The sequence below is a fragment of the Meleagris gallopavo genome, chromosome 5, assembly GCF_905368555.1.
Source record: "Meleagris gallopavo chromosome 5, MGAL_WU_HG_1.1, whole genome shotgun sequence".
NCBI classification, from domain to species: Eukaryota; Metazoa; Chordata; class Aves; order Galliformes; family Phasianidae; genus Meleagris; species Meleagris gallopavo.
The window spans coordinates 58,505,296-58,530,423 of NC_139408.1; the positions used below are offsets into that span (position 1 = coordinate 58,505,296).

General features: G+C 44.4%; 1 protein-coding gene across 3 annotated transcripts in view; it reads right to left on the reverse strand.

The window, feature by feature from the left end:
- FANCM (FA complementation group M) overlaps nt 1-25,128 on the reverse strand; it is a 58,785-nt gene that overhangs the window by 3,711 nt on the left and 29,946 nt on the right. For 2 of the 3 annotated variants that reach the window (XM_085225971.1, XM_010712173.4), the window contains exons 12-19: nt 21,009-21,166; nt 20,280-20,432; nt 6,957-8,874; nt 5,569-5,645; nt 5,399-5,467; nt 4,338-4,475; nt 2,393-2,549; nt 1,411-1,517 (exon numbers count right to left, since the gene is read on the reverse strand). In XM_085225971.1, coding sequence (XP_085082097.1) covers nt 1,411-1,517; nt 2,393-2,549; nt 4,338-4,475; nt 5,399-5,467; nt 5,569-5,645; nt 6,957-8,874; nt 20,280-20,432; nt 21,009-21,166 — 2,777 coding nt within the window. The remainder of the gene's footprint in view (nt 1-1,410; nt 1,518-2,392; nt 2,550-4,337; nt 4,476-5,398; nt 5,468-5,568; nt 5,646-6,956; nt 8,875-20,279; nt 20,433-21,008; nt 21,167-25,128) is intronic. The other variant, XM_085225972.1, reaches the window with a different exon arrangement.

The window sequence follows — 25,128 nt, forward strand, 5'->3', positions numbered from 1 at the left end:
AATACCACTGAAGAGGTTTGTGCTTCAGGTAGGAATATTGTACTGCATGGGGCTACAGGTGAAAGCCACAGAAGCACACTCAGGACATACTGGTTTGCAGGAAAACCAGGCAGACTCTAAACACAGCACTACCATACAATATCAGCGCTGCACAAACACACACAACTTGCTGACAGAAACACTTCATGGTGCCTTTATGATTTTCAAAAGGAAATGGAAGTTCGGGCTTTGCACCTTCAGTAGCACCCTGCCTCTGTGTGAACAACAAAGCCGACACTGTAAGCCTGTGCTGGTTGGAAATTGAATTGCATGAGTTCTTCTCATCTGCTTGCAAATCGTCAGTCAGCACAAGCTGAGTTTTTGTTCATCACCACCACCACCACCAAAGTAGTTTGTTCTCTTCATCGATACAGACCTCAATTTTGTTTTGCCAGACAGGAGTATGGGAAAAAGAAATAAACCTCGGGGTGGGAGGTGGTAAGAAACCATCCCAAACAGCCATTTTTCCAGTTCTGTGATAGATTTGGTCTCTACGAAATAGAGGGAAAATAAAAGACCAAATAACTAAAAAGTGATTTGCCGTGTGATGTACGAAGAGTGTAGAACAGAACAGAACTGAACAGACAGTGCACATAGGACACATCTCCAAATCAGTGCATAAATGTGACTGTGTGCAGCAGGGCAGGAGCCCACCTGGGGATCAGGTCCAGGGCTGCTCGTGCTCAGGACACAACATGACCTCCCAGGGCCACACGAGGGCTCAGGCTGCTGGAGGGCTGAGAAGCAGCAATGAGATGGCAGTGAGAGAGAAAGCATGCTGCTTCATTTCCTCATTCTTTATCATCTGTATCTGGGGAACTAACCTTGTCTTTTGCTAGATACACTGGCACCTCTTGGCATTGCTGGCTTGCCTGGATTAGTGCAGGGCATACAGCTGGGTAACAGCAGCAGCCCAAAGTGCCACGCTTCTGTTTTGAGGTCCTTTTTCCTGGGAATTCAGTACAGGACAGGAAACATCATGTGCTGAGTGAGAGTGGGCTTCCTGGGAGGTGCCAGAGGAGACAGAGGGAGCAGAGAGGGAAGGTAAGCTGGGCCTGGAGGAATCTCACGAGCCCTGCGTGGCTCAGCAGTGATGACCACAACTCCTGTGCTGGGATGGACGCAGAGCACCGGGCTGCTTTTGCTCCACACTGCTGACAGCCTCACTGCAACCAATGGAACGTGTGCGCTTCTATCACAGAGCTTCTGCATGCTTTCAACTTGAAAATCAAAATGATGTCAAAAATCTTTTGTTAGAGCTTATTATTTAGCAACAGTAGGCTGCAAACAACTCCTCAAGGTAGGACTGGGACTGAAATGCTGTCACATGTAACCAAGCCTCACACAGACTGCAACTGTTTGGTTCCATACCTGTGAGAAAATCTCAGTGCTGTTGAATTCCCGATGCACCATTTTGTATCTGTTCCCCAGAGCTGGGCTGCGCACCGACTTCAGGTAAACGCCTCTCATCTCAGAGTCTGAATTAAACAAAGACATTACAGTACTATTAAGGATACATTTTTTCTTTCATTCTTATGATATCTTCTTTTCCACGAGCCATTCCTTACAGCCTCCTACATCTGAAGCTCTCCACACCCCTCCGAAGATCCCCCAGAGCTCAGCAGCACTGTGCCCAGCCCCAGCCTGCACTTCAGGAGAGCTGCCCCTGAGTTAGAGAGATGTGTCCCTGCCTACAGCAGGGGGTTGGAACTACATGGTCTTAAAGGTCCCTTCCAACTCAAACCATTCTTTGATCCTAGGATTTCAGAGATTTCAGTGGAGGAGGAAAATCCTCAACAACATCTGGGAATCTCTTAAACAATTCCAGCATGCAAATATCCTAGGGAGAGATGAGGTTTAGAACCACAGGGAGAAGTGAATTTTGGCCAAAAACCAGCATCATCTCAGCTGTCACTGCCAACATCACTGTTTATGTTTAACACTGGTACTGCTATTTCACATCACATTATACACCTCTCTGTATGAGAAGACCTGCAACTTCAGAACTTTCTAAGTGAAATGGGAAATTCTGCTTCCATTTGTTCATAATGTTGTATGAGGGGTTGGCTCTGACTCGCAGTCAGAGAACTCCAGCCTCAAAATACCCATTTTCCACTTTGCACAAAGCAATTGCACAGCAGAGATTCCTGTGAAGACTTACTCCACAAGAAACCCATGAGAACACAAACAATAAAGGTACAGAGATGGAGAGCACCTCATCTACCACAGCTGAGGAAGTCAGTGCTTACAGCTGAGGCTTACACTGCTTACACAGCAAGTAGCTGAGGGCTGCACCTCTCACACAGCACCATAACACCTCCCTTCATGAACCACACACCACTTCACCACTCACCATTTAACACCTGTGTGACCTCTGCATCATCATTCAGGAACTGAGCAAGTGAGGAGCTCAGCTCCTTGTCTGTGTCCTCAGTCTCATCAGAAGAAACACAGCTCTCATCCTGCTGGGACAACTCAGCTTCTTCATCTAAAAACTGTCTTGCTGCATCCTGAAAAAGAAAAGAAGCCCCAAACAAATTTTCAGCGAGACTGATTCATTACTGCTACAATTAACTGATGTTAAGGAGGCCTCCCATTAAATGCTTCCATGGACTCAGAACATCAGGCAAAAGGAGAATCCGTCCCAAGGGAAGGTGATGGGAAGAACACAGCGCTCAGGGAAATAAACAACAGTGCACAGAGAGTGCTGCAAAGTGCTGGCCAACCACATGCACTGCGCCCTGCTGCTTGCATCAGGTTAATGCTGCAAGGAGGGGGAACAGCTGTTTAAGAGGGTGGAAAGTGATAGGACAGGGGGAATGGTTTTAAAGTGAGACAGGGGAGGTTTAGGTTGGATATGAGGAGGAAGTTTTTCAGCCAGAGGGTGGTGAGGCACTGGAACAGGTTGCCCAAGGAGGCTGTGGATGCCCCATCCCTGCAGGCATTCAAGGCCAGGCTGGATGTGGCTCTGGGCAGCCTGGGCTGCTGGTTGGCGACCTGCACACAGCAGGGGGTTGGGACTGGGTGAGCACTGTGCTCCTTTGCAACCCAGGCCATTGTATTACTCTATGATCTCTGACTTTCAGCATTTCCTGAGCCTTTTAACGGACCTGCTTACACCAACTGGTAAGCCTGAATGACAGGCATTGTTAGCAGCCCCTTTCCTAGCAGTATCTTGATTATTACGAACTGCACTGGAGGTCAGCACTTAAGAGAACTCCCAGTGCTACTGCTGATCAGTCTCCATCAGTCTTACTTTTGAAAGACCACGAGAGGATGAACTGCAGCATGAAAAGCACTGTGCCACCAGAAACTAACAGCGTGGCCTCACTCAGGAAACAAGAAGTTAGCAAGTTTTCAGAGGATCTGGAATTGCCATGTCCATCATTAGAAATGGTTAGATAACTTGGTAGGTGAAAGAAGAGTGGAATTTCATGAGTACATAAGTAACACACACTCTTCCTATGAGGCTGCCGATCTCACCAAAACAGAATCACAGAATCACAGAATGGCCCAGGTTGGAAGGGATCTCAAGGATCATGAAGCTCCAACCCCCCCCCCCCCACAGGCAGGGCCACCAACCTCCTCATTTTATACCAGATCAGGCTGCCTGGGGCCCCATCCAACCTGAAAAATGGATTTCTGGTCTCCATATTTATTTTCATTCCAAAATATAAAGAACTGATACTATTGGAAAGTCTCCATAGAGAGGACTATCTTTAAAACAAAGTGGCACCAGGGGAGGTTCAGACAAGGTATTACAAAGCATTGCTTTATGGTGAGGTGTGCAGATACTGGGACAGCTTGCTGGGCAGGCAGTGTTGGAGGGGCATCAGGACAGTGCCCTCAGTGATGTACTGTCACTTGAGGTCAGCCCTGCAGTGTAGCACTGGATGTGGTAAGAGCCTTCCAGGCCAACTGCTCTCATTCTCAGGCCATGACATATGTAGATACACAAGCTCTAGAATGAATGACTCTCAAACCAGTGCTTGAGCTTTCTGCTATTTTCATGGTTTTTTTTAAATCTGAATGCACACAAGTTAGATTTTTTTTTTCTTATTCTCACAATTTGGACACAAAGTTAAACCTCACAAATTCTCTTTTAGTTTGTTTGGCAACATGTGCTGCTCAGGTTCAAAGAGGCATTTCTCTGAACTAGATCTTGTGTTGCAAACACGTACACTTACAGATGTACATACATGCAGGACAAAGCAAAGCAGCTAAATGCATTGCAACCTGAACGCCAGCTGCTCCAGATGTGTGCTTCAGCTCACTCAGAGGGACAAGGAATGCCTTACCTTACGTGTAACATTGCTCCTGACCTTCTGACGTTTCACACCTTTCAGCTGTGCCTTGGTGCCCACTGCTGAGCAGCCCTCGCTGCTCCTGTTTGGGTTCTTGTGAAAATCCACGCTGTCATCACTGGACAAGTCGGACTGGAGGACAGTTTCACAAACACTTCAGTAAATAAGACTAAAGCAAGCCACCTTCAGTCACAGTCATTCTTCAACATCTGGCATTTCCTAACAATATCAGACTACTGTAATTGATTACACATGTCAAAGTGATGCTACTTGTTCTATGAAATGCAAAAACTGGGCCTTTCAGAATAGAACAGAAAAACACATCATTTGGGGTGAAAAATCAGATTAAATGTGGTGTGAACATTGTTTTGATTCCAAGTTTCGCAGAAGGGTTATTTTCTGCCTTTCACAAAGCTCAGCTCTCACACCTGCACCAATAACTCTCCCTAACAGCTATAAAGTCATCATAGGAGACCCTGGGGGAGAGGCTGAGGGAACTGGACTTGTTCAGCCTGGAGAAGAGAAGCTGCAGGGTGACCTCATTGCAGCCTTCAGTACCTAAAGGGAGCCTACAGACAGGAGGGGAATCAACTCTTGGAAAGGGGAGATAACAGCAGGACAAGGGGAAATGGTTTGAAGTTGAGGGAGGGCAGATTTCAGTTGGATGTGAGGGGGAAGTTGTTTGCTGTGAGAGTGGTGAGGTGCTGGAACAGCTGCCCAGAGAGGCTGTGGATGCCCCGTCCATCCCTGGAGGTGTTCAAGGCCAGGTTGGATGGGGCCCTGGGCAGCCTGGGCTGCTGTGAGATGTGGAGGTTGGTGGCCCTGCCTGTGGTTTGGGGGGGGTTGGAGCTTCGTGATCCTTGAGGTCCCTTCTAACCCGGGCCGTTCTGTGATTCTGTGAAGGAACAAATGGCATTCTAGTGTGCCTTTGGGCAGAGGGCAGAACGTCTGTTCAATACCACCTTCCTACTGAGTGCAAATGGAGTGAAGCTTACAAGTACACTCCATAAATGAGTTTACATTGTTTCCCTTCTGTAGCACACAGCACCACTCACCACGCTCAGCGGATGTCGGCGCTTCCTGACAGCACGAACTGGAGATTCAAAATCACTGTCATTCACAACCTATGCAGACAGAAAGAAGAATAATTGCAGAGAGACGTTTGTTCTGACGTTTGACGCGCTCGTCATTTTGCTCCTCTTGTCTTTTCCCTTTTAAGACTCACATCAGGAGACTTCAAAACATTCTTTCTCCTATTTTTCCTCTGGAAAACAATCTCTTCTTCACTTTCACTGCTGGTTCCTACAGAAAAAAAACAGTAAGCAACAGTCATAAGGAAATGTATTGTCCAGAGTGCAATATTGCTACAACTGAACAGCCAAACTCCATCTCTCTTATAAAGTACCTCCAAAGGAGATTGCTTATTGATCTGTGCAGCAGACACTGTTCTCGTTAGCCCTTTTAATCAAAATAAATACTCTCCAGTTGAGATGTACAATAAACCCCACTTTCCTGGAGATTCTCCGAGAGGAAATGATTTCCCCAGGCAGTACAGATACAGAGAAAGGGAGGAGAAAAATGGAACAGGAGCTGGGACATATAGAGAAGCCCTTAGAAGGTAAGTTCAAGCGTTACACTTCTGGAGACATTCTGTCATATGTACAACTTTGGATGCATTGAAACAAAACCAGAACTCACCAAACAGTCCCCTCTCTAATCATATTTCACAGAACTGCAGCCTTTCTGCTTTTCCCCAAAGGATTGCTTTTGCTGAAATAGATGAATATGATGAAGGGAGAGAACAGGATCTCCAAGCAGCGTATAAGTGGAGAAGAATGATGGCCACTTATGAGGTGCATTTAGTGGATGGAAATTATCAAAAGCACTTCAAAAATAAATATGTTGTTCCCAAAACAGAGAAGTACAGAAAAGCAGACAGATGTGAGGAAATAAAGTCAGAATAGATCCTACAAAGAGCTGCTGTTTCAAACACAAGCCAGGCTAGTGCAGAGGGTATCAGCAGAAAATTTTGGACAAGTCAGTTGTCATGTAACTACAAGAAAGAAACTCATCAGTAGAGCTTCTGTTCCTCAGGAACAGTGATAGAAAAATGTGCAAACATGCACACAGGGAGTGAAGCACAGCGGATCTGGTGCTTATGAATAAGCTACTGAGAGGACTAAGAAATGGCTTTAAAGGCAGGTGTAGCTCACATGGCTGCACTGTTAGCATTTGTGGAGAGTTACCAGCAGTTTAATTCTGACTGCTTTCTCCGGTATGTATGCATGCACTTCAGCCTCAGATGGGTAAGCTAGAATGCAGGACATGTTACAGGAGGCTCAAGTTCTGGAAAGCCTCCTGATGGAGCCAGATTCGAGTAACACAACATTATTCCCTTCTTCTTCCATCTTAACCACCTAAGTCACAACAGCCAGCTGAAGATCATAGATCTTCATAGAAAGAGCTCCAAGATCCCAAAGGCCAACCCCACCTCCACCACAACGAATGACCACATCCCTCTGTGCCACATCTCAAGGCTTTTGGAGTCTGAAAGATATTGGATTCAGCAGTATTTGCTGAAACAAGAAGCTAACAGTACTCTGAATTCCCTACCTTCAGCAGGAAACACACGTGAAGTATGAAGGTTGGTGCCTTCCAGGTTTTCAGTTCTTCCTCCAGTGGAATCAAGCACATCCAAGGCTGAGCTCCTAATGCTCCTTCTCTGTGAGTTTGCATTGACTTTATCCGTAGGATGAACCTCTGGACTTTCCTCCCTGACAGTAGAGAACATGTTCTTACGAATCCTTTTGGTAGCTTCAGCACTGCGAACCTTCCGGCCCGTTGGGGTAGAAGGTGAAGGAGGTGAGGCTCCCTGTGACCCACGTCTCGTCCTGCCCCCTGGCATCCCCCCAGGCACTGCTGTGTCCCTCACGTTTCTGCTCTGCAAGGGCAATGGTGTGGAAATGTTTCTTCCCTCTAGATCTTTACAATCCCATTTTGGTGATGTTTGAATCCTGCAGCCATTGTTCAGAGATTTTTTACAGGCGGTGAGTTGCACGTCCGCACCACTCCCCGAGGCACTGTTTAATTTGGAGGTATTAATGGCATCCACGTCTTCTTCAAACATTTCCTTCTCACACTCTTCAATGGAAAACCCCAGATCGAAGTTGACAGAAAACAGTTCCTGGGAATAGTCACAGAGGTCACTGGTGTGCAGGGCCTGCTCAGTCGCACTGCCGTGGCCCCCCGCTCCCCTGGGTGCCATTTCCCCCCGCGCTGCCCCTTCACTGCAGGCCGTGTCCCCATGTGGGCAGCCCGGCCCTGAGGGCAGCAGCCGGGAGCCTGGCCCTGCAGTTGGCCAAGCAGTCTGCCTGCCTGAACCCGACCTGAGCAAAGGTTCCGCGTTCACAGGCGTCGTTTCATCATTTGTTTCGTAGATGTGTTCATCTTCAAACAAATGTATACTCTTCTCTTTATCAGTAGTCACATTTTTCTTGTTTGTTTCTAAATCTCCATCTCCTTGAACAAAGTGTTTATTTGAAGGGTTATTTGTGTGATTTGCTGTGAACCCCTCCTTGCCCAACAGACTGTGGAAGCTGCCACCCCACGGAGGCCTCTCCTGGGCTCCACCAGCAGCTGGGGGTGGAGATGAGGCAGGTTTTGAAATGCAGGTATTTACAGAAGCACTCAGGTCAACAGTGACCTCCAGCTCCGGACTTTCAGCAGGCAGCAGCGAGTGACTGACTTCTAAGGAAAAGTCTTTGTCCAGCAGTTGCCCTGAGTAACTCCTGCAAGACACCTTTGGAAGAGGGCACAGTGCTTCCTCCTGTCTCAGCAGTTTTTCAAAATCTTCAAGTTTACTGACAGGAGGAGGAGAATGTGCTAACAGCCTCTTCACACAGGAAAATGCTTCTTCTGGCCTAGAAAGCTCTACAGAGGAGCTCACAAGCACAAGTGAATCCACGTGTGATTCTGGGAGGTAAAATAAGTCAGAGGAAACAGATTTCTCAGCTGTGAAGCTGCTGTAACTCAAATCTGTGTGGTTCAGCCCCACTGAACTGCAGTGCTTAGCTAACGACCTGAGATCCTTCACTGCTGCACTTTCATGAGTTACAGTACTTTCACTGTCATCACATAAGTCATTAAATTCATTTAAGTCAAATGTCACCTTCTCTACTTCCTCCTCCTTTTGACTGCCCTGCTCAGCACTCTCAACCAGAGTGAGCCTTTTTGCTGAGCAAGGCTCTGAAGCATCGGTATCTGTAGGCAACTCAGGCTCTTCCAAATCCAGTCCAGGAGTTCTTCTCGAAGTCTTAGTGTTTGTTGTTTTAAATATCGAAAAGAATTCTCTCTCATTATCACTTATATCAGGTACAAACATTTTTTTTGCGTGTGCCATGTCTCTTTTAGATGAGCGAGTCTTCTGAGCAAACGTGGAACTGGTTGAGGAAAGGCGACTTTTATTCCTTTGAACACGAACGTCTTCAATACGTAGGTGAGGCTGAAGCTCCAGGTCATAGCTGCAATCTCCCTGGTGGAAAACACGGTGTAATATTTACTATAAATGCAGAAAGGCCTGCAAGGATTTGTCACGAGAATATTTAAAACAAGTGACAAAAATAACCCAAGGGTTATCAGAAAAGTAAAAAAAAAAAAAAGAAAAAAAAGAGGAAATGCTTTGCGTTGAAGGTCTGAGCTTTCAAAGAAAATGCCTTGCTGCAAATCCATGCTTGAGTAGTCAAACCTGGGTGTTTAAGAAAGATAGAAAATACCATGCATGAATAACGATGGCACTAAACAGAGCTGCAGTGCACGACACTCACTGCTGTGCATGCATCTATGCAGCTCTCAGAACGTAACAACAAACAGCTTCACTTTGCCAACCAGAGGTGCAAGGTGTTACCTCCTCAGCATAACACTAACAGTGAATTTAGAAAGGTGGAGGGAGCATAAGAAAGCCTTATTCAAGGAACACCAGAGCCTGTAGTTCTCTGTTCTCGTGGTACTACTGTTCATAATTTGGCTACTGCATCGATGGCACATTAAGAATGTCTCACTTCTATACTCTGGACTTTGCTTTTCATAAATGCACTGACCTAGGCAACCAACTAGCTCTTTAGAAACACAGCAGAAGAAAGCCCAGCAGCTTTGGCATAGCTCCCGGCTCCCAGAACTCACAGGAGGACAGCCTGGATTGGAATGCTGCTTCTTACTGTGCTTCTCTCTCTCTCTTTTAAATTAAGATTGCAAAGTAAAGGCACTCAATCTCTAACAGGAAGCATAAAGGCCAAAGGAGGCTCTGATAGCAGTGGTTTCAAACACTCTTTCAAAGTATCAAAAAGAAGTTTTAAACTTGCTTCACTAACAATTACTTCTTAATGGAGGAGTAATATCTAAAGACAAGGTATATTTATTTTCTAGCAGCTCAGTCAGAAGGATCCCTGGGCTCCTTGATCCTTGCAATAAAACAAAGTACCTTTATCCTGGATGAGAAAATGACTTATGATGTTACATGCTTTCTACACAATTAACAGTCTCCAAAAGTCTTACCAGACATAAGTAGGAAAAAAAAATCTTAAATCTTAATCTTAAATTCCTGAACCCTCCTCACTGTCCCAAGGGAACATTATTAGAGAAGTTCTGCTTCAGCTTGTGGTGGCCACCACCCAAAGTCCAACATCTTCCCTTTGCATCCATTACCCTTCGACCCTTCACTAACTCTTCACAAGCCAGACCCTTCACTTCCACCACATGTACCCAAGCAGGGCACAGACCCCAAGCAGAGCACAGGCTCTTCTGGTGTGGACACAACCCCTGGGCTTCACTCACAGAGAACATGACTCTCGTTTCATCAACTGGTCTCTGCATAATGGAGCTGTTCTAAGAGATGACATTGTGACACCAACATCATGGGACCATCTGGTCATCCCTTCCTAAGACAGGCAAGAAATTGGACTTGTTGGTCTTGAAGGTCTTTTCCAACACAACAGAGTCTATTATTCTACAAAACGACACAGCCAGAGCTTCCACAGCCAGCATGCCTGCAGCTCAACTGACTTTTGTTGCCAGACTCCTTGTAGGAGCCAGAAGTATATCATGGAAAATAAGGCTGAAGAATACTCTGAAAAACATTCCATCTATCCCACTGCACAAGGCAGAAAGTCATACCTACATTTACTGCTGGCTGCTTTCTCCAAGAATGTTCCTGAGAATTGCCCAGGGCTGAGATTCCAGTCTGTCTTCCATGCCTTTGAAAACAGCTTACACCCAACACAGCTTTGGATACTCTCTGGCTGCAGTAGATAAAGCAAACTATCCAGTATTAAGAGCAATGGTTCATTGTCAAACTATTAATAATAATGATAATAAATAGTTATCATTTTAGATTTTAATACTAACTTCACAAGCAGGCCACAGAAAGGAGCATAAGCAGAACGAATAATGAAGAATCAGTGCACAGGCTGTTTTGAGGTCAGGGGCACAGCTGGCTACAAATCCTGTTTACTGCAATGACATCTGTGTCCCAGTGATGAAGTACGTGGTTTCCATAAGGTCAGAACAGCAGAATGGAAGAGCAGAGGGAAAGGACTCCATTGCTGGGGATTCAATACTAGAAGGCCATGAAAAACCCACTCCATTCATCACAACAGAAGATGGTACTCAGCTGCCACGCACTCACTGCCAGTGTTTAGCCTATCTGTTACAAAAAAGCATATAAAAGCCAGGATTCCTCACAAAGAGCACGAAAAGGAGATCCCTGGACTATACACACTGACTTGTAAGAAGTCTTATTGCACTTATAGAAGTACAAAAAGGGCCAAATGATTGTTCTCAGCCAAAACAGAGAGACAAGATATGCAAGTTTTCATTTATTAACAAAGAAGAGCAGTAGCAAACAACAGACAACAAAACCTGGTCAAACTACCTTTACATATGTCCTCAGAGATTACGTATTTGGCTGCCAAATAACAGTGCTGACAACGGTGGGTTTAGATTTGTGTAAGCAATGACTGAATGTGCACACGGCTTTGATTAAAGTATCCAAGCATTGTAGGAATACAAGAGATATAACGTGGATTAAAGACTGATAACTGCCAAACCATTAAGTGTTACTGAAACAGAAGCAGGTGATGCTCCTTTCCACCCAGAACACGTGTAAGAGCTGCAGCTCAGCCCCTTCTAGACCCTACACCATCTCACATGTTTAAAGCAGCCCAAAGTAGCACACAACTCAACCATTAGCTAAACCTGCAGGAAAAGATGAGGGCTCTAAGTAGGGAAAATCATAATTCAAATTGCAACTGGACCAGAGGTAAACCAATTAAGAGCAAATCAGAAAAAACGTATAGCAGAGGTGCTGTGTGTCAGAACAACAGAAGACCAATACAGCACCCAGGGCAAACGCAGACACTGCTTTCAGGCTTACATGCAGTTATGCAATTGTTCTAGTTCAGCTTAGTTCCACTTGGTCATTTGAACATTTTCTCCCAGCAAGTCTAATTAATGTTGACGGAGTGAAAGGGCAGAGTTAAATTTCCCACCTGGATATGTAGCCTGGATATGTACAACCTGTGGTACACTGAATGTTCTGAGCACAACCAACCCAGCACCAACAGAGCAGTGCTCTGCTGGCAGGTCATGCATGGGCACAGAAATGGGCACCTTGCTCATTTTGCTGTACTAAATCAGTGACCTCGCTTAGAACTACTGATTCACTATAGAAAACAACAGGCTTCCCAGTGTACAGAATCAAAGGGACAAAAAGGAGGTGTAGATATTTAAAAATTCTGAAGGTTTTAATATCTTACGTCTATGCATTTTCTAGCATTTAAACTTAAATATATTGCTAATGCCAAAGCTGAAATTAGCCTCTCCCTCCTCTTAAGCCACTTTCTGTACATTTTCTAATGAGACTGACATCTGCCTCAGTGATGTCAGTGAATTCACTATCTGGAAAAGAAAGATAAGTCTGTCATCAGATAGGACATAGATTTAACAACTAAACTTCTTTAATTGAAAGTTTGATTACAGCTGTGGCAAAAGCAGCACAAACAGCTGGCATTAACATCTTTCCTGACGCCAGACAGTAAAACCTATTTTCAAATTGCTTTGAGCTAGATCTAGAGAAGAAAGGCTTCTGAACTTGTAACTTCCATCCTGAGTGTTGAGTCCTGTGGAGTAAACACTGCCAACGTATGCAGTCACTCAGGTGCATTTTCGGGTTAACTTAGGTTTCAGCTTGAATATTAGTAATAATTACAGCAACCGGGCTGGTGGTTCTCACACAGTACCTTTCATGAGCAGGTAGAGCAGACATCAATCAGCATGTTCCATCCATGTGAATGACAAAAGTATGTATTTATCTCCAGAGGGACCCATTTGATTCCCTAATACTCAGGGGAACCCCTTGTCTTCGCCCTGCACTCATGACCCTGACCATGCAGAAGACCTGCCATGTAGTCTGAAAGACAAAACTACGTCTGAACCCTCAGCCATGGCCATTCCTCCCCCACTCCCTACACTTCTTAAATATCTCTCAGGCTGTAATTATTGCTTGGAATATAATGGATATTTTAAAACACAGGCTCAGGAAGTTAAACCACGCCTCAAAGGTTGGAAAAGATCTCTAGGATGTCCAGGCCCAGCCCCAACCCATCCCACAGTGCCCAATGACCTCAGTGCCACATCCCCACGGTTCTGGAACACCTCCAGGGATGGTGACCCCCCAGCTCCCTAGGCAGCTGTGCCACTGCATCACTGCTCTTTTGGAGAAGAAATGTTTCCCAGTATCCAACCTGAGCCTCCCCTGGCACTCCTTGAGGCCACCACCTCCCGTCCCTCAGCTGCTGCCCATAAGCTGTGTGCTCCAGACCCCTCACAGCTCTGTTGCACTTCTCTGGACATACTTTAGAAGACTTCTGGATAACAGAGGAATCAGTTTCTCCTCCAGCAACTTTCGTGGTTACTAGAAAAGCTTCTCCTGATGCTCTGGAGGAAGAAATTCTGTCAAAAACGTTTTGGGGAAGTTCAAGTTCATTTTACACAGCCAGAGACCCTTAAAATTACCCACAGCTGATAAGTCTGATGACATAAAAACCACTTCACTCTGCAGCAGCTGTGCTCCTCTTGCAAACAACAAGTCATTAGCAATGAATCTAGCAGTTCTAACACTGCCATGGTTTCAGGCAGCTTCTTTGGAACCAATCCGCCACCAACTCCCCCTCTTGCTGCCCCCACAAACACGTCCTCACACCCAAGCCACTGCCACGTCCCACAGCTCCAGCCCCTGCTGATCTGAGTGGCTGGGAATTCCTGACAGGACACCATCTGCTCCTCTTCAGTGGCAGCTGGCTGCTGTTCATTTATCTGCTTATACTAATTTTACTGACACATCGGCTTCAGAGAGCATCAGGCTATGCAGCAAACACACAGTGAGAGCATTAAAAACATACTTTAAAAGGTTTATTAGCAAAATCAGACCGGTCGTGGATAGGTGTCAGAGGCAGAGTTGGTATTCCAGAACAACAGAAGTGTCAGCAGCACAGACAGCTCTGTTATCTGACATCACAGACAGGTTATTACAGCTGGCATTTGCCCTTTGACTTTCTTAGCCTGGGATGTCCCTGTGCTAGGTAGGGTAGAAGCACACAGGGAGCCATGGCTCAGCGGGCATGCTGGTGTCAGGTTAATGGCTGGAGCTGGTGATCACAGTGCTCTTCTCCAACCTTAACTAATCTGTGATTCTATGATTCCACGACTACTTGAACACCATTACTTAATTCCTATGGAAATACAGAGAGCAAACTCATCCCTGCATTTCCATACCCCTCAAAATATAAATAGCATCTTTAGTGACACTTGGTGTGTAAGAGCTCCTACAAGAGGCACCAGTGGACTGCCACTTACCCTTGGAATTTAGTAGAGAAGTGCTTTGCCACATCAATCTTCTGCAACAGCTCAAGAAACGACCAACCAATTATTTACCTGCATATTTTTAGCTTGTGAAACACAACTACTTCTTAAATGCAAAGATCTAAATGCAAAATTTCAGTGCACAGTGCTCCCTCCCAGAATCTAATCTAATAATACCATGGAACAAAACAACACAAGTGAACAGCAGCCAGAACCTACAAACCGACATCTCCAGGACGTGCTCCAGTACTACACTGCCAGAAGGGAGGGACAGCAGGAGTGCAAACAATAACAGTAAAAACTGGGAAACAGCAGGCAAAGGCATACAGTGGTGTTATGGATTTCATGACACAGAATGCACAAAAAGCTGCTCTTGCCTGTAGATTTAAGGCTGGCAATCCTATATCACGTCTTTTATATTCTTCTTGGTTTCATGGTGATATGATATTACTCGATGATTTCCAGAAAACTGAGAACATTTAATTGAGGTGGAAGAAAGTCCTTCTGGCCGATATGCCTGAATCTGGCCAAGGAAACTTTCATGCAGCACTGTACAGGAACAAGGAGTCACCACTGAGCACAGCAGGAACATCACCTCAAATCCTTCCAGGTGCCACACAAGTGCCCAATCCCATTGCCCCTCTCACATGGCTGACACCCCCAAATCTTTTGCCTAATCACTTTCCTGTTCTTGCTGTGAGCATAAAACCCCATAGGAGCATTAAACACAAAGCACCTGCAATTAAAGGTTGGAACCATCTAAACAAGGTCTTAATTATAGTTTGAACTCAAAATCATCTGGCAATAAGATCAGAAGAATCAATATGGCACAAATAAACTATTTTAATTGGAGAGCTGAAATTTTTGGTCTTGCAGGTTCTGCCTGGCAGCCTCACTGCCTAAGGACAAAGCAAACCTCCTTCCCCAGCACAATGTGAAGCTCTACTTTTCTTGGTTTGTTTGTTTTTTTTTTTTTTTTTTTGCAGTGAAGAATGAGCAGGGATGCTTCTGCACAGCATCTTGTTGGGAACCCCAAGAGAAAGTATTTGCTTTATCTGTTTGCTGCTGTCTAAGCCAGATTTGGAGCCCAGGCTATTCCAGCTGCCCACAGTTAGAACCAGCAGTTCCACAAACAGCTCAGAGTATCTGCCATGAAGATGGTAAACAAATACCATTCGCTGCTTTAAATTCATTCTTTGTGCTGGGAAGGAAGTTTTGCACATCTTAGAACAATGTTTCAACCAGAAACACACTACTGCCAACGAGGGCCTAAAATGCTGTCTACTTCACGGCCCTTATTTGAACCATTTTTAACCTTGATCCAATATCTCCTGGGAAAAGGTCATTTGGAAATACCCTCAAAATACATCTGATTTAAAACTCTGGGAGAGCACCTTCACGTTCTTCGGAACTTCAGGGTATCCCTGAAGCCCTTTTCCCTTTGTCAGGAACTTCACCCCACGAATCACAGTTGGAAGGGCTCTCACACCCCCACAGCAATCCATGGCCTCAGGCACCTCCAGGGATGGGGCACCCACAGCTCCATCCATCTCCCGCTCCATACACATAGCTGGGATTGTCCAGATGCAACACCCTGCACTTGTTGAACATCATTATGTCCGGGGGGCCCCCTGGTCCCATATGGACACCACTCATCACGATCTGTGCACGGACACAGAGCTGCTGAGCACAACTGCCTGCTGCACCACCCAGAGGTGCTGTCCTTTAAGGCAACACAACACAGATGGGAACAGACAGAGGGTTTCAGTGGCAGTTCTGACCTCATCCCCTAAATGCCATCTCTCGAGGTGTTTGGCACCAGAGACTACCTGAGGGAGAAAGAAAGAATCCTCCTAATGGGAGACTGTGGCTTTTCTCTTTCTAAGGAGAACCTTTGCTCTGATTGAAACTTCCAAGTTCAGCCCTGAGTGGGAAATGGATAAGTGGTACCCCTGCATTTGACAGCATTAAGACTGTTCCAGAGTCATTAACAACTGCCTGCCTCCCAGAAAATAAAAGAATGCTTTTGCACGTCAAATTCCTGTTCTATCCTCAGCAACTCGGGCAAAAAACATCACAGTAAAAGTGATTACTTTGCCCTGACCTTGTTTCCAAAGGTACAGTTTAATTTTCAAACATGCTGAAAAGCTATTATTTTGCAGAGGGACAACCTGATTTGTTACCGTGCTACAGGACAATCCCTGCTTGTTGTCAGCACAAATCCAGGCCCATCTGCCTTGCTGCTGCAGGCATTAAAGGCTTTAATGCAGGGATGGGTGTGTTGCAGGGTTCTTAGTTGGGAAACCTTTCTTGATCTCCTCTCCAATGTGCCTACTTTTCCACCAAACTATTAAAAGCACACGATTGCAATACAACTATAATTATTTCACTCATTTTCACTTCTTTCATTTGAAAACTTGTAGGCCTTTGAATCTTTTTAAAGGTTATGTAAAGCGCAACTGCCTTGGAGGTTTCTTGGAAACATTTAATTTAATGAGTACAAGGAACAGAAAACGATATCAGAGCTGATACAGTCTGAGCTGTGTTCTGTTACAGAAAGAACACCTGCACACCCCTGAGCTGGCTCCCATGAAGTTGTTGTTGATCTCTGAACGAGGTCCTTCCCATGAAATAACTAGCTTCACTAGAAACTTGCATATCACTTGGTTATCCAGTGGGAAATAATGGTTTGCCTGGCTTTATATTTTATTCCTAAGTCAGAAGATAATTTATAGAACAGTGGTTTGAAGCTCTCTATCGTGGTTATTTAAGGAAATAGCTCTGACTTGCGCTCGGCGTTATCCCTCAGCTACTAAGAACTGCAAGTTAACGTCAGACAGATTAGCAGTGATATATTTGGCCGTAGAATATTTATGGTATGAACAGGGGTGCATGTAACTGCAGAGCCTGCAAAAGCTCCTGAAGCTCTGCTAAAACATTACTGCTTCTACCCACTCACTGTCATACCAGACCAATACTTTAGGCACATTTTCTTACAGGCTTAGCTTCTGCTCAAGGTTAACTCCCCAGAGCCTGCTCTAACATAGAATCATAGAGGTCTTTTCCGACCTTGATGATTCTAAGAGCACCCAGTCCAACCACCAACCCATCTCACCATGCCCACTGCCCGTGCCCCTCAGTGCCACGTCCTCTTCAACACCTCCAGGTGACCCCACCACCTCCCCGGGCAGCCTGTGCCACTGCCTCACCAAAATGGCTTAATTTGATTTGAAGCATCGTTATTCTGCAAACACACTATTTTTGGTAGAGAAAAAACACAGGCTTACAGAGAAGAATTTAATATGTTTTTAGAGATGTACTATTATAGGACCAGCTCGTAGCCTAAGCAGGACCCAGAACCTGGCTGAAAGTCTGTTACTGAGTTACGTGGGTCTTGTATAAGCCATAAAAACTCCCTCTACATAAGAGGATATCAGAAATTAAAAAAATAGCCAAAGTCATTGTAAACTATCTAAAGCCAAATATGTTCTGCTCAGGGCCCCACCCAACCTGACCTTGAACACCTCCAGGAATGGGAATCCACAGCTCCTCCAGGCAGCTGTGCCAGCGCCTCTGAGTGATATTTTGTCAGTGTTGCTTTGCCACTTAAGGAAGATGCTCAGAGTCAGGTGCCAGGAGGAGCATCCCTTTATCCAACCCCACCACTCAATAAAAACGTTTCCTACAATTCCAAAACACACTCACATACTAAAGTAAGGTGTGAAAATCACCATCTGCTGCAGAAACAACCGTAACCAAGAATGCTTAGGTCAAAGCTGTCTAGAAAACACAGAGCTGGAACTCAGAGTAACCCATCTGTGCGCTTACACTGAGCACATACAGCGTAGCTGCAGATGCACTGCCCTGGCACAGCACACTACACAGCAGGCACTGAGTGCAGCCCCATCCCTGCACCTTCAGCAAGCACCATGCATCCCAGAGCCTCACTGTGAAACAGAACAGGGCTCTAAACAAGGTTTGAATCAATCTAGCAGAAGGACATGACTTTAAACCTCACAGTCTTCCCACAGTTAAGCAGTACAGAGGCAGAAATGCACACGGGGCTGCAGTTTTGCCCAGCACAGCTACTCATAGCTGCACGGAACCAGAAACAGGAACGTGCCTAAGATACATACTCACTGTTATAAAGGTGCCTTGATAGGCATGCAAAAATTTAAAGCACCACCTACAAACCCAAACTTATTTTATTTTGCTCTATTTACATTTTTAAATGAACATTTTCTTCTACAAACAAGCACTCCCTATGAGAAAATGGTGGTGACAACACACTGTCCTGGGAAGACTGTTACTGTCTTTCAGAGGTGTCAAAGCTGACTAAAGAAAATTAAGAGAAAATCAATAAAGCTTTCGTGCAAGAAACCTCTGTCAATGAAGACAAAATAATTAAAACATATTGCATTTTTTGTTTTCTGAAGCTTTGATGTCCTTGTACCTTGACAATTTGGTGTAGATACAACAAACCACTAACTTATATCTGAGAACTGGGTGTCAGTGCTTGTGAAGGGTCACCCTCTGTTCACTACACAGCAGAGACAGCTGAGCTGTGCTGTCACATTCCAGCAAGGGACAGCAGGCAGACACATCTCTACAAAAGCTTTGCAAAAGCAATTTTGCACTGCCCCTTGCTCACAGCTCCTCCTTTGGGAGACTTGTGGGAGAAGACTGAGAACGCACTTGGCAACCAATGACATTGCTCTACACGTTATTTTAAAGGTACCAGAAGTGAGCACAGCATGTTCCACAACTATGTTCCACAACGATGCATTTTCACTACAGGAATTTAGAACACAAGCATTTCAAAATGCCTGATTTGGTAGTGGGGAGTGAAGTCTCAATTAGACAAATGATTCTAAACCTTTTCACCATTGATTCATCTCCGAACTTCTTTCAGCTCTCTGTGTTCCTGAACTGCCCCCTGAAGTTCTCTCTCTCTGACAATGTGTTATTAACCCAATCTTAGGAGCACAGACCCTAGAAAGAAATTAAGAATGCCATTGTTCTGTGATGGAGAAGCTTATCTTAACTCTAAAAATCTATTTACAACTTGCCATTAATTTACTTCCCTAGCAAAGAGTACAACTACAATGTCTCCATTCTCTTCCATGATTAGATTAGTTATTCAGTAAACTCCAGCAGCTTAGCAGCAGATTCTGATGACCTAGAAAACTTCAACACAGTAAAAAGCAATATGAGGAGAACTGGAAGAAAAAAAATAACATAATGGACAACTGAAGACTGCAGGTACTCTCAACTGATCTACAAGCATTGCTGTGTACATATGTGCCTTTCATTATATACAGGAATATAAGCTGTATAGAAAAGTTAGCAAATGAAACTGTCATCTCTCAAATGGTGTTCATCCCTGTTTGCTGAGTACCCTCATCTTATCCTTTAATTCTTAGGAGTGACTAGATTTTTAATTAAAGCTTTTATAGAAAACAAAAAGCCTCAAAGCACACTTGTCTTAAAACGTGGAAATCATTTTTATGAGATGCCTTTAAAGCACATACATGATTTATTTCAGCTTGAAGCAGAGGAGGCTCAGGGGATCTCCTCAGTGCCCATACACAGGTGCAGGGAGGATGGAACCAGGCTCTTGTCAGTGGTGCCCAGTGCCAGGAAAAGAGGCAATGTACTCAACATGGAGCACAATACGTTTCCTCTGACTATTAGGAAGTACTTCAGTGCTGTGCAGGAGACAGCACATTGGCACAGCAGGTCTCTCTTTGGAAATGTCCAAAGGCCCATGGCCATGCATAGCACTAAGCAACCATCCTGGGGCAAAGTAGGACCAAGCTTTAACTATTTTGTGATTCTGTGATGTTACAAACTTATCTGCAATTCCCATTACATCCTGGAATAGTGCTAGCATTGCTTTTAGTGACTTTGCACACCGACTCTCACTTTTTATTTCCCCTGACTACACAGAATGAGAGCTCATTATTTAAGTATTCTAACTGTGTATTACATCCACGTGTGTGTTTTCAAATGCAAACACCTTACCTGCTCTTGTCTCATCACTTCTATCATTTCCATAACACTGATAAAATGGTGGCAGCGGTCGGAGTGGTCAACCATACTTGTAGGAAAAGGACGATTCTGCCAAATACTCCACTCAGACAAGGACAGTTTATGCACCGCCTCCTCTTCAGGCTTCTGCAGTTTAAGATTGGCAAGGAGATTTTAGTCAAGAGATTGTTTAGCAAATCCAATGCCTACTTCTCTGTCAAGGACAATAACTACTCTGAACGCAGGAAAGAATCTGAATATTATCACAAATGCTGAAGTCTGGTGGGAAATAAAAAAATCACAGGCTTTGTGTTGCCAGAGCTGCTATGAAGTACAGGTTGCGTTAAGCAGTGAAATGACAGAGTAATTCCTGTTTTCTCCCCTGAATGAAATGCTTGTACAACTTGAATTTTCCACCAGTCGCATAGTTATATAAACAAGGGAAGGAAAAACTGCGATACAACACCATCATGAATACAGCACCCTGCTGGAGTGTCTCAGAAGCAGAAGAGAACTTTCTGCATACCGGGTGAGGTTTTTTCCCCTGTTTTTAATGGACTTACTTCAAACATCTAATCCCTAAATTCTTATCTTCAAAAACCTAAGAGAAATTCTCAAAATTGCATTTTTAAGACAGGCATCCTTCAAACTCACAGGTAACTCTTTAATCAGCGTTTCCATTAGGCCCAATGCCAAAAAAGCATTACATTGAGTTAAACTCACTGATGTCTCGTCCAGGTTTTCTAAGGTTTCAAACCAAGTGTGAGGCAGTATTGGCTGCTTTACTCCATCATTTTCTTTAAGTCTGTACAGTCTGTCCCATATTTCAAATTCCTCAGGTGACAGAGACCAATTCTCCTGACAGTGCATTTCCTTTGGATCTGGAAGGGGGGAAAAAACAAGGGGAAAATATTATATACTCTAAGAAAAGCGATACACAGAAAGAAAAAGAAAAAACTTTGTGTATTACCAGTCAGAAGAAAATACCTCCTTTTTGCCACAAGTAAAATCAAATACAGACAATCTGCTGTCAGAAACAAAACATCAAACCAGATATTTGTACATGTTATAATTATGGTCCTGTCTATGGACTGTTTTGGGGAAGGCCTCCTATAAAGAAACATTGGCAGATATGAGTAGAGGGACATTCATTCAAACACCAACTGGCCTTGAAGACAGTACAGCAAACAGGGAAAGCATTTGGCTTGAATTTGTAAATGTAATTCTCAGTGATTTGTAAATGTAATTGCAAGGACAAACTGCAAATAAGCTGGGGGGAAGTGCTATGCCTTATTTGTTTAAGTTACTCTTGGAATACTGGAAAGCAACATTATTTTGTTATGACAAAAATATTTCCTAGTCATTTCTTGACTAGATCTGTTTTCTATTTTAAGCCATTCAGGACTTGTAGATGAGCAAGAGGACAGAAACAAAAGTATTATGAACATTTCCCCGGAAGAAGCAAAGGACACAGAGGGCTTGTTAGCTGTGTAGATACTCGTAACACCAAGTGGGAAGTACGAGGCATCTGTGAGCATCGATGCCGGATGAAAGCCAGGTGGGTGCTTGTGTTGCAGCTGACTGAAGACAAGGCCCTGGTGCTGCTTGGCTCAGAGAAGGAAACCAAGTTACTGCAGCAGTCTGACAGCAAACCTCAATGCAACCACTCCACACTTCGGCAGCTGTATGCAATAAAAACGCCTGACCCCTCCAGCAGCCCTCGGTGCAAATAGCAAAGGAACATACGAAGCATTGCTATTAAGTTAATGTGACTGCTTTCAGCCTGGATGCATGAAATTTGGAGAAAAATCATCAAGTTGATTTGAAACCGCCTTGAGACTGGATTTGGAAAGAAGAAGCAGCCAGCACCCTGTGCTGAACTAACAGTGTGTAAGAGGAATCAGCCCGTACCTCCCAGTCCTCTCACAACACCACTGCCAGACAACATATCTCCATGGAAGCACATGAGACTCAATACCAGGTCTCCTAAAATTCTGAGTGCGAGCCTCAATTCCTCTTGATTCTTTCACAGCTGGAAAAGATCTAACCAACAATGACATTATTAAGACTATGGTTAAAAAACTCAACAAACAAAAAAACCCAGAAGATTATTATTGCTACCAGAATATTTTTGACCCAAGCCTAGGAGATGTTAGACTCATTTGTAACTACCATACAGTTCAGGGACCCAATTCAGGGAGGAACAGAAACCTGTAGGAAACGAAAATCAAGAACCACTTATCAGAAAAATCTATCTCACAGCCTTCTGTTATTTATAAGAACAGCTAAGTTTTAGGTTTGCTTGAGCAGTAACTATCCAGCACCCGCACACCAAGACAGTACTTCAGTCTTGAATCAGTGTGGAGCTCTGGACGTTGTTGACTGGGCAAGGAATAAAGGAAAGGCCAGGAAGAGTCCCTAACAGCCAGCCCAAAGGGATTTCCACTGCCTTGCTTCAGACACGTCTTCATATCCAAGAATTAAGAGAGCTGCCTGCCAAGGAACCAAGGAGGCACTTCCAAACAGCAAGTTGCTAGATGGGAAATAGCAGGCATCAGCAAAAACCTTCTCAGGCAAACAGATCTGGTTTGGGATAGCTCTGGCTGCTCTTGAAGATGGTTATCCAAAGACTGTACCAGAACCTTCTGTAAGAGTTCAGGTGATGAACATGTCATCCAGACACATTAAAGGAAACAATGAGAACAACAGATGACTTCAGTTTTCCTGTTACAGATCCAGAGGACGGCTCGTTCTGACAAAGCAAGAGGATCCTGTGATACCATCTGCCAAAGTAATGCACGGGGATCCTACTGTCCAAGGTTACATAGGCATGAAGGCCTCCAATAGCTTGCAGCATTCAGTAACAGCTACTTTCCAAAGCTCTGTGCCCAGTAACTGAGCTATTACATTTCTGTTCCTGAGCAGAACAAACTTTTTGGGCAATACAACGTACTCCGTACATGACAAAACACAACAGGTCTCTGTGAGAGAGGAGAATGGAAGGGAATCCCCTCGGCTTGCAGAGAGCAAAGATTGATGCCTGACTTACAGGCTGCTCAACTCTTCCCTTCTCCAGAAACAACAATTCCATACAGCATGGAGAAATGCCCAGTTGTCTGACCCAAACACTTGGACATCTCAGGCTAAGGGAGGAAAGCAGGAGCTGAAGTTGGCATTCAAAGCCTTCTTTTCCTATAAAGTGTAGTTGCTCTCAAACAGGGAAGGAACATGAAGCAGACTGAAGGTTGCCATGGACAAAACCAAATGAACCCCCAGAACAAGTGAAAAGCAAGGAAGGATAAATGAGAACATACGCAATGTTCATTACAGCTTCCAACTTCAACTTTCCAGCGTAGAAGAGAACACTTGGAAAAGAAGGAGAAAATGCAAAAATTAAAGAGCTTTCTCTTCTTTTTGAGATTTGCCTTGAATATCATTTAAACAGGCAGCAGGCACTGTCTCATACATAATGAAGGGGACTGGAACACAAAGCTGGTGCTCAATATGAAGAAAGTATCAGTAATTTACACTCTCGTAGCACTTGTTTGCAAGACAGGCCGTCAATCCCATCCGTCTTCAGCCAAGGACAGATCACCACCTACACGATGTATTTCAGCTGTGGCTGCTGCTAACCTACTTTGCACAAAAGGAACCTGGTAATTATTGCAGCCTGCCGAGTGCTATTCCCCCAGCAGGAAACACCTTCAGCCAATTATCTGCTCTATGCACCCTGTGCCTCTCGGTCCTGTTTTCTAGGACAGACATACAGATTTTCTGCAATGATTAATTCCACATTTTGTTCTGCTCTATCTTTTTATACCACCCTTGCTTTTCCTTACTGGGTGCTGCCTGGGTTGTGTGCAAAGCCCAGATAAGCAGGCCTTACAGAGGCATGGAAAAAAGTGATCAGGAGGAGCATCACAGCTGTGCCTGCAGCACAGGCAGACTCACAGGGAGGTTAGGCTGAGGATGTGCAGACTGATTTACTGATGCTAATCCTTCTCCTTCACATTTCTCCCATGAAGGATGCTGAAATGGGAAACTGTTTTGCAGCCAAAGAGGAAACTGATAATTTCTGCATAATCTTGTAGCTTGCTTCCCCATATCTACGTTCAGGCTTTTTGATAATAAGAAATTCTGCGTTCAAAAGTGCTTAAAATCCACAAATACACTTCAAGTGTAACTACTTGGACACAGTTTCTCAAGTCAAGAAGCTTCTTCCTTCATTTGCTGTTGGTCCTTAAGGTACTAAAAGCACCTAATAAAAGAGATTGTGAATGATTTCCAAGTATTTGTAACAATTAGCTGTTTCATCCTATCCTGTAATCTTATTCCAGTGCCATGTCAGTGAACCATCTAAGGAGCCATTTCTCTTTTTAAAACTCATTTTTCTCCAAAAGTTTTTGCAATTATAAATCACAAAAGAAATTACAGAACGGTTGGAGTTGGAAGGGACCTCTGGGGGGTCCGAGCATCCTGTTCTTGCTTTCTCCTTTTTGTCCCTTATCATTCTCTAGTTTTCAAGCACTTCTGTTTCACTGTAATTTCTGACAGTATAAAAGATCTATTTCCTATATTAATAGAAGCATCAAGCCTAGACATCACAGCTCCAGCCCAAATCCAGTACAGAATTATCACCAAACACTTAGTGACCAGCATGCCAGCTGACACAGGCATACCAGAAGCCTTCAGCAGACATTTACATTTGCCTCTTCTTTTTGCAGCTCAAGTTTCTGACCCTCAGTCATTGACTCTATGGGAAGCTCTATGGAGAAGGATGAAACAAAGGTCTGATATGAAGGCCAGACATTTAAAGGCAGGACTGTGATGTGAGGATGTTAAA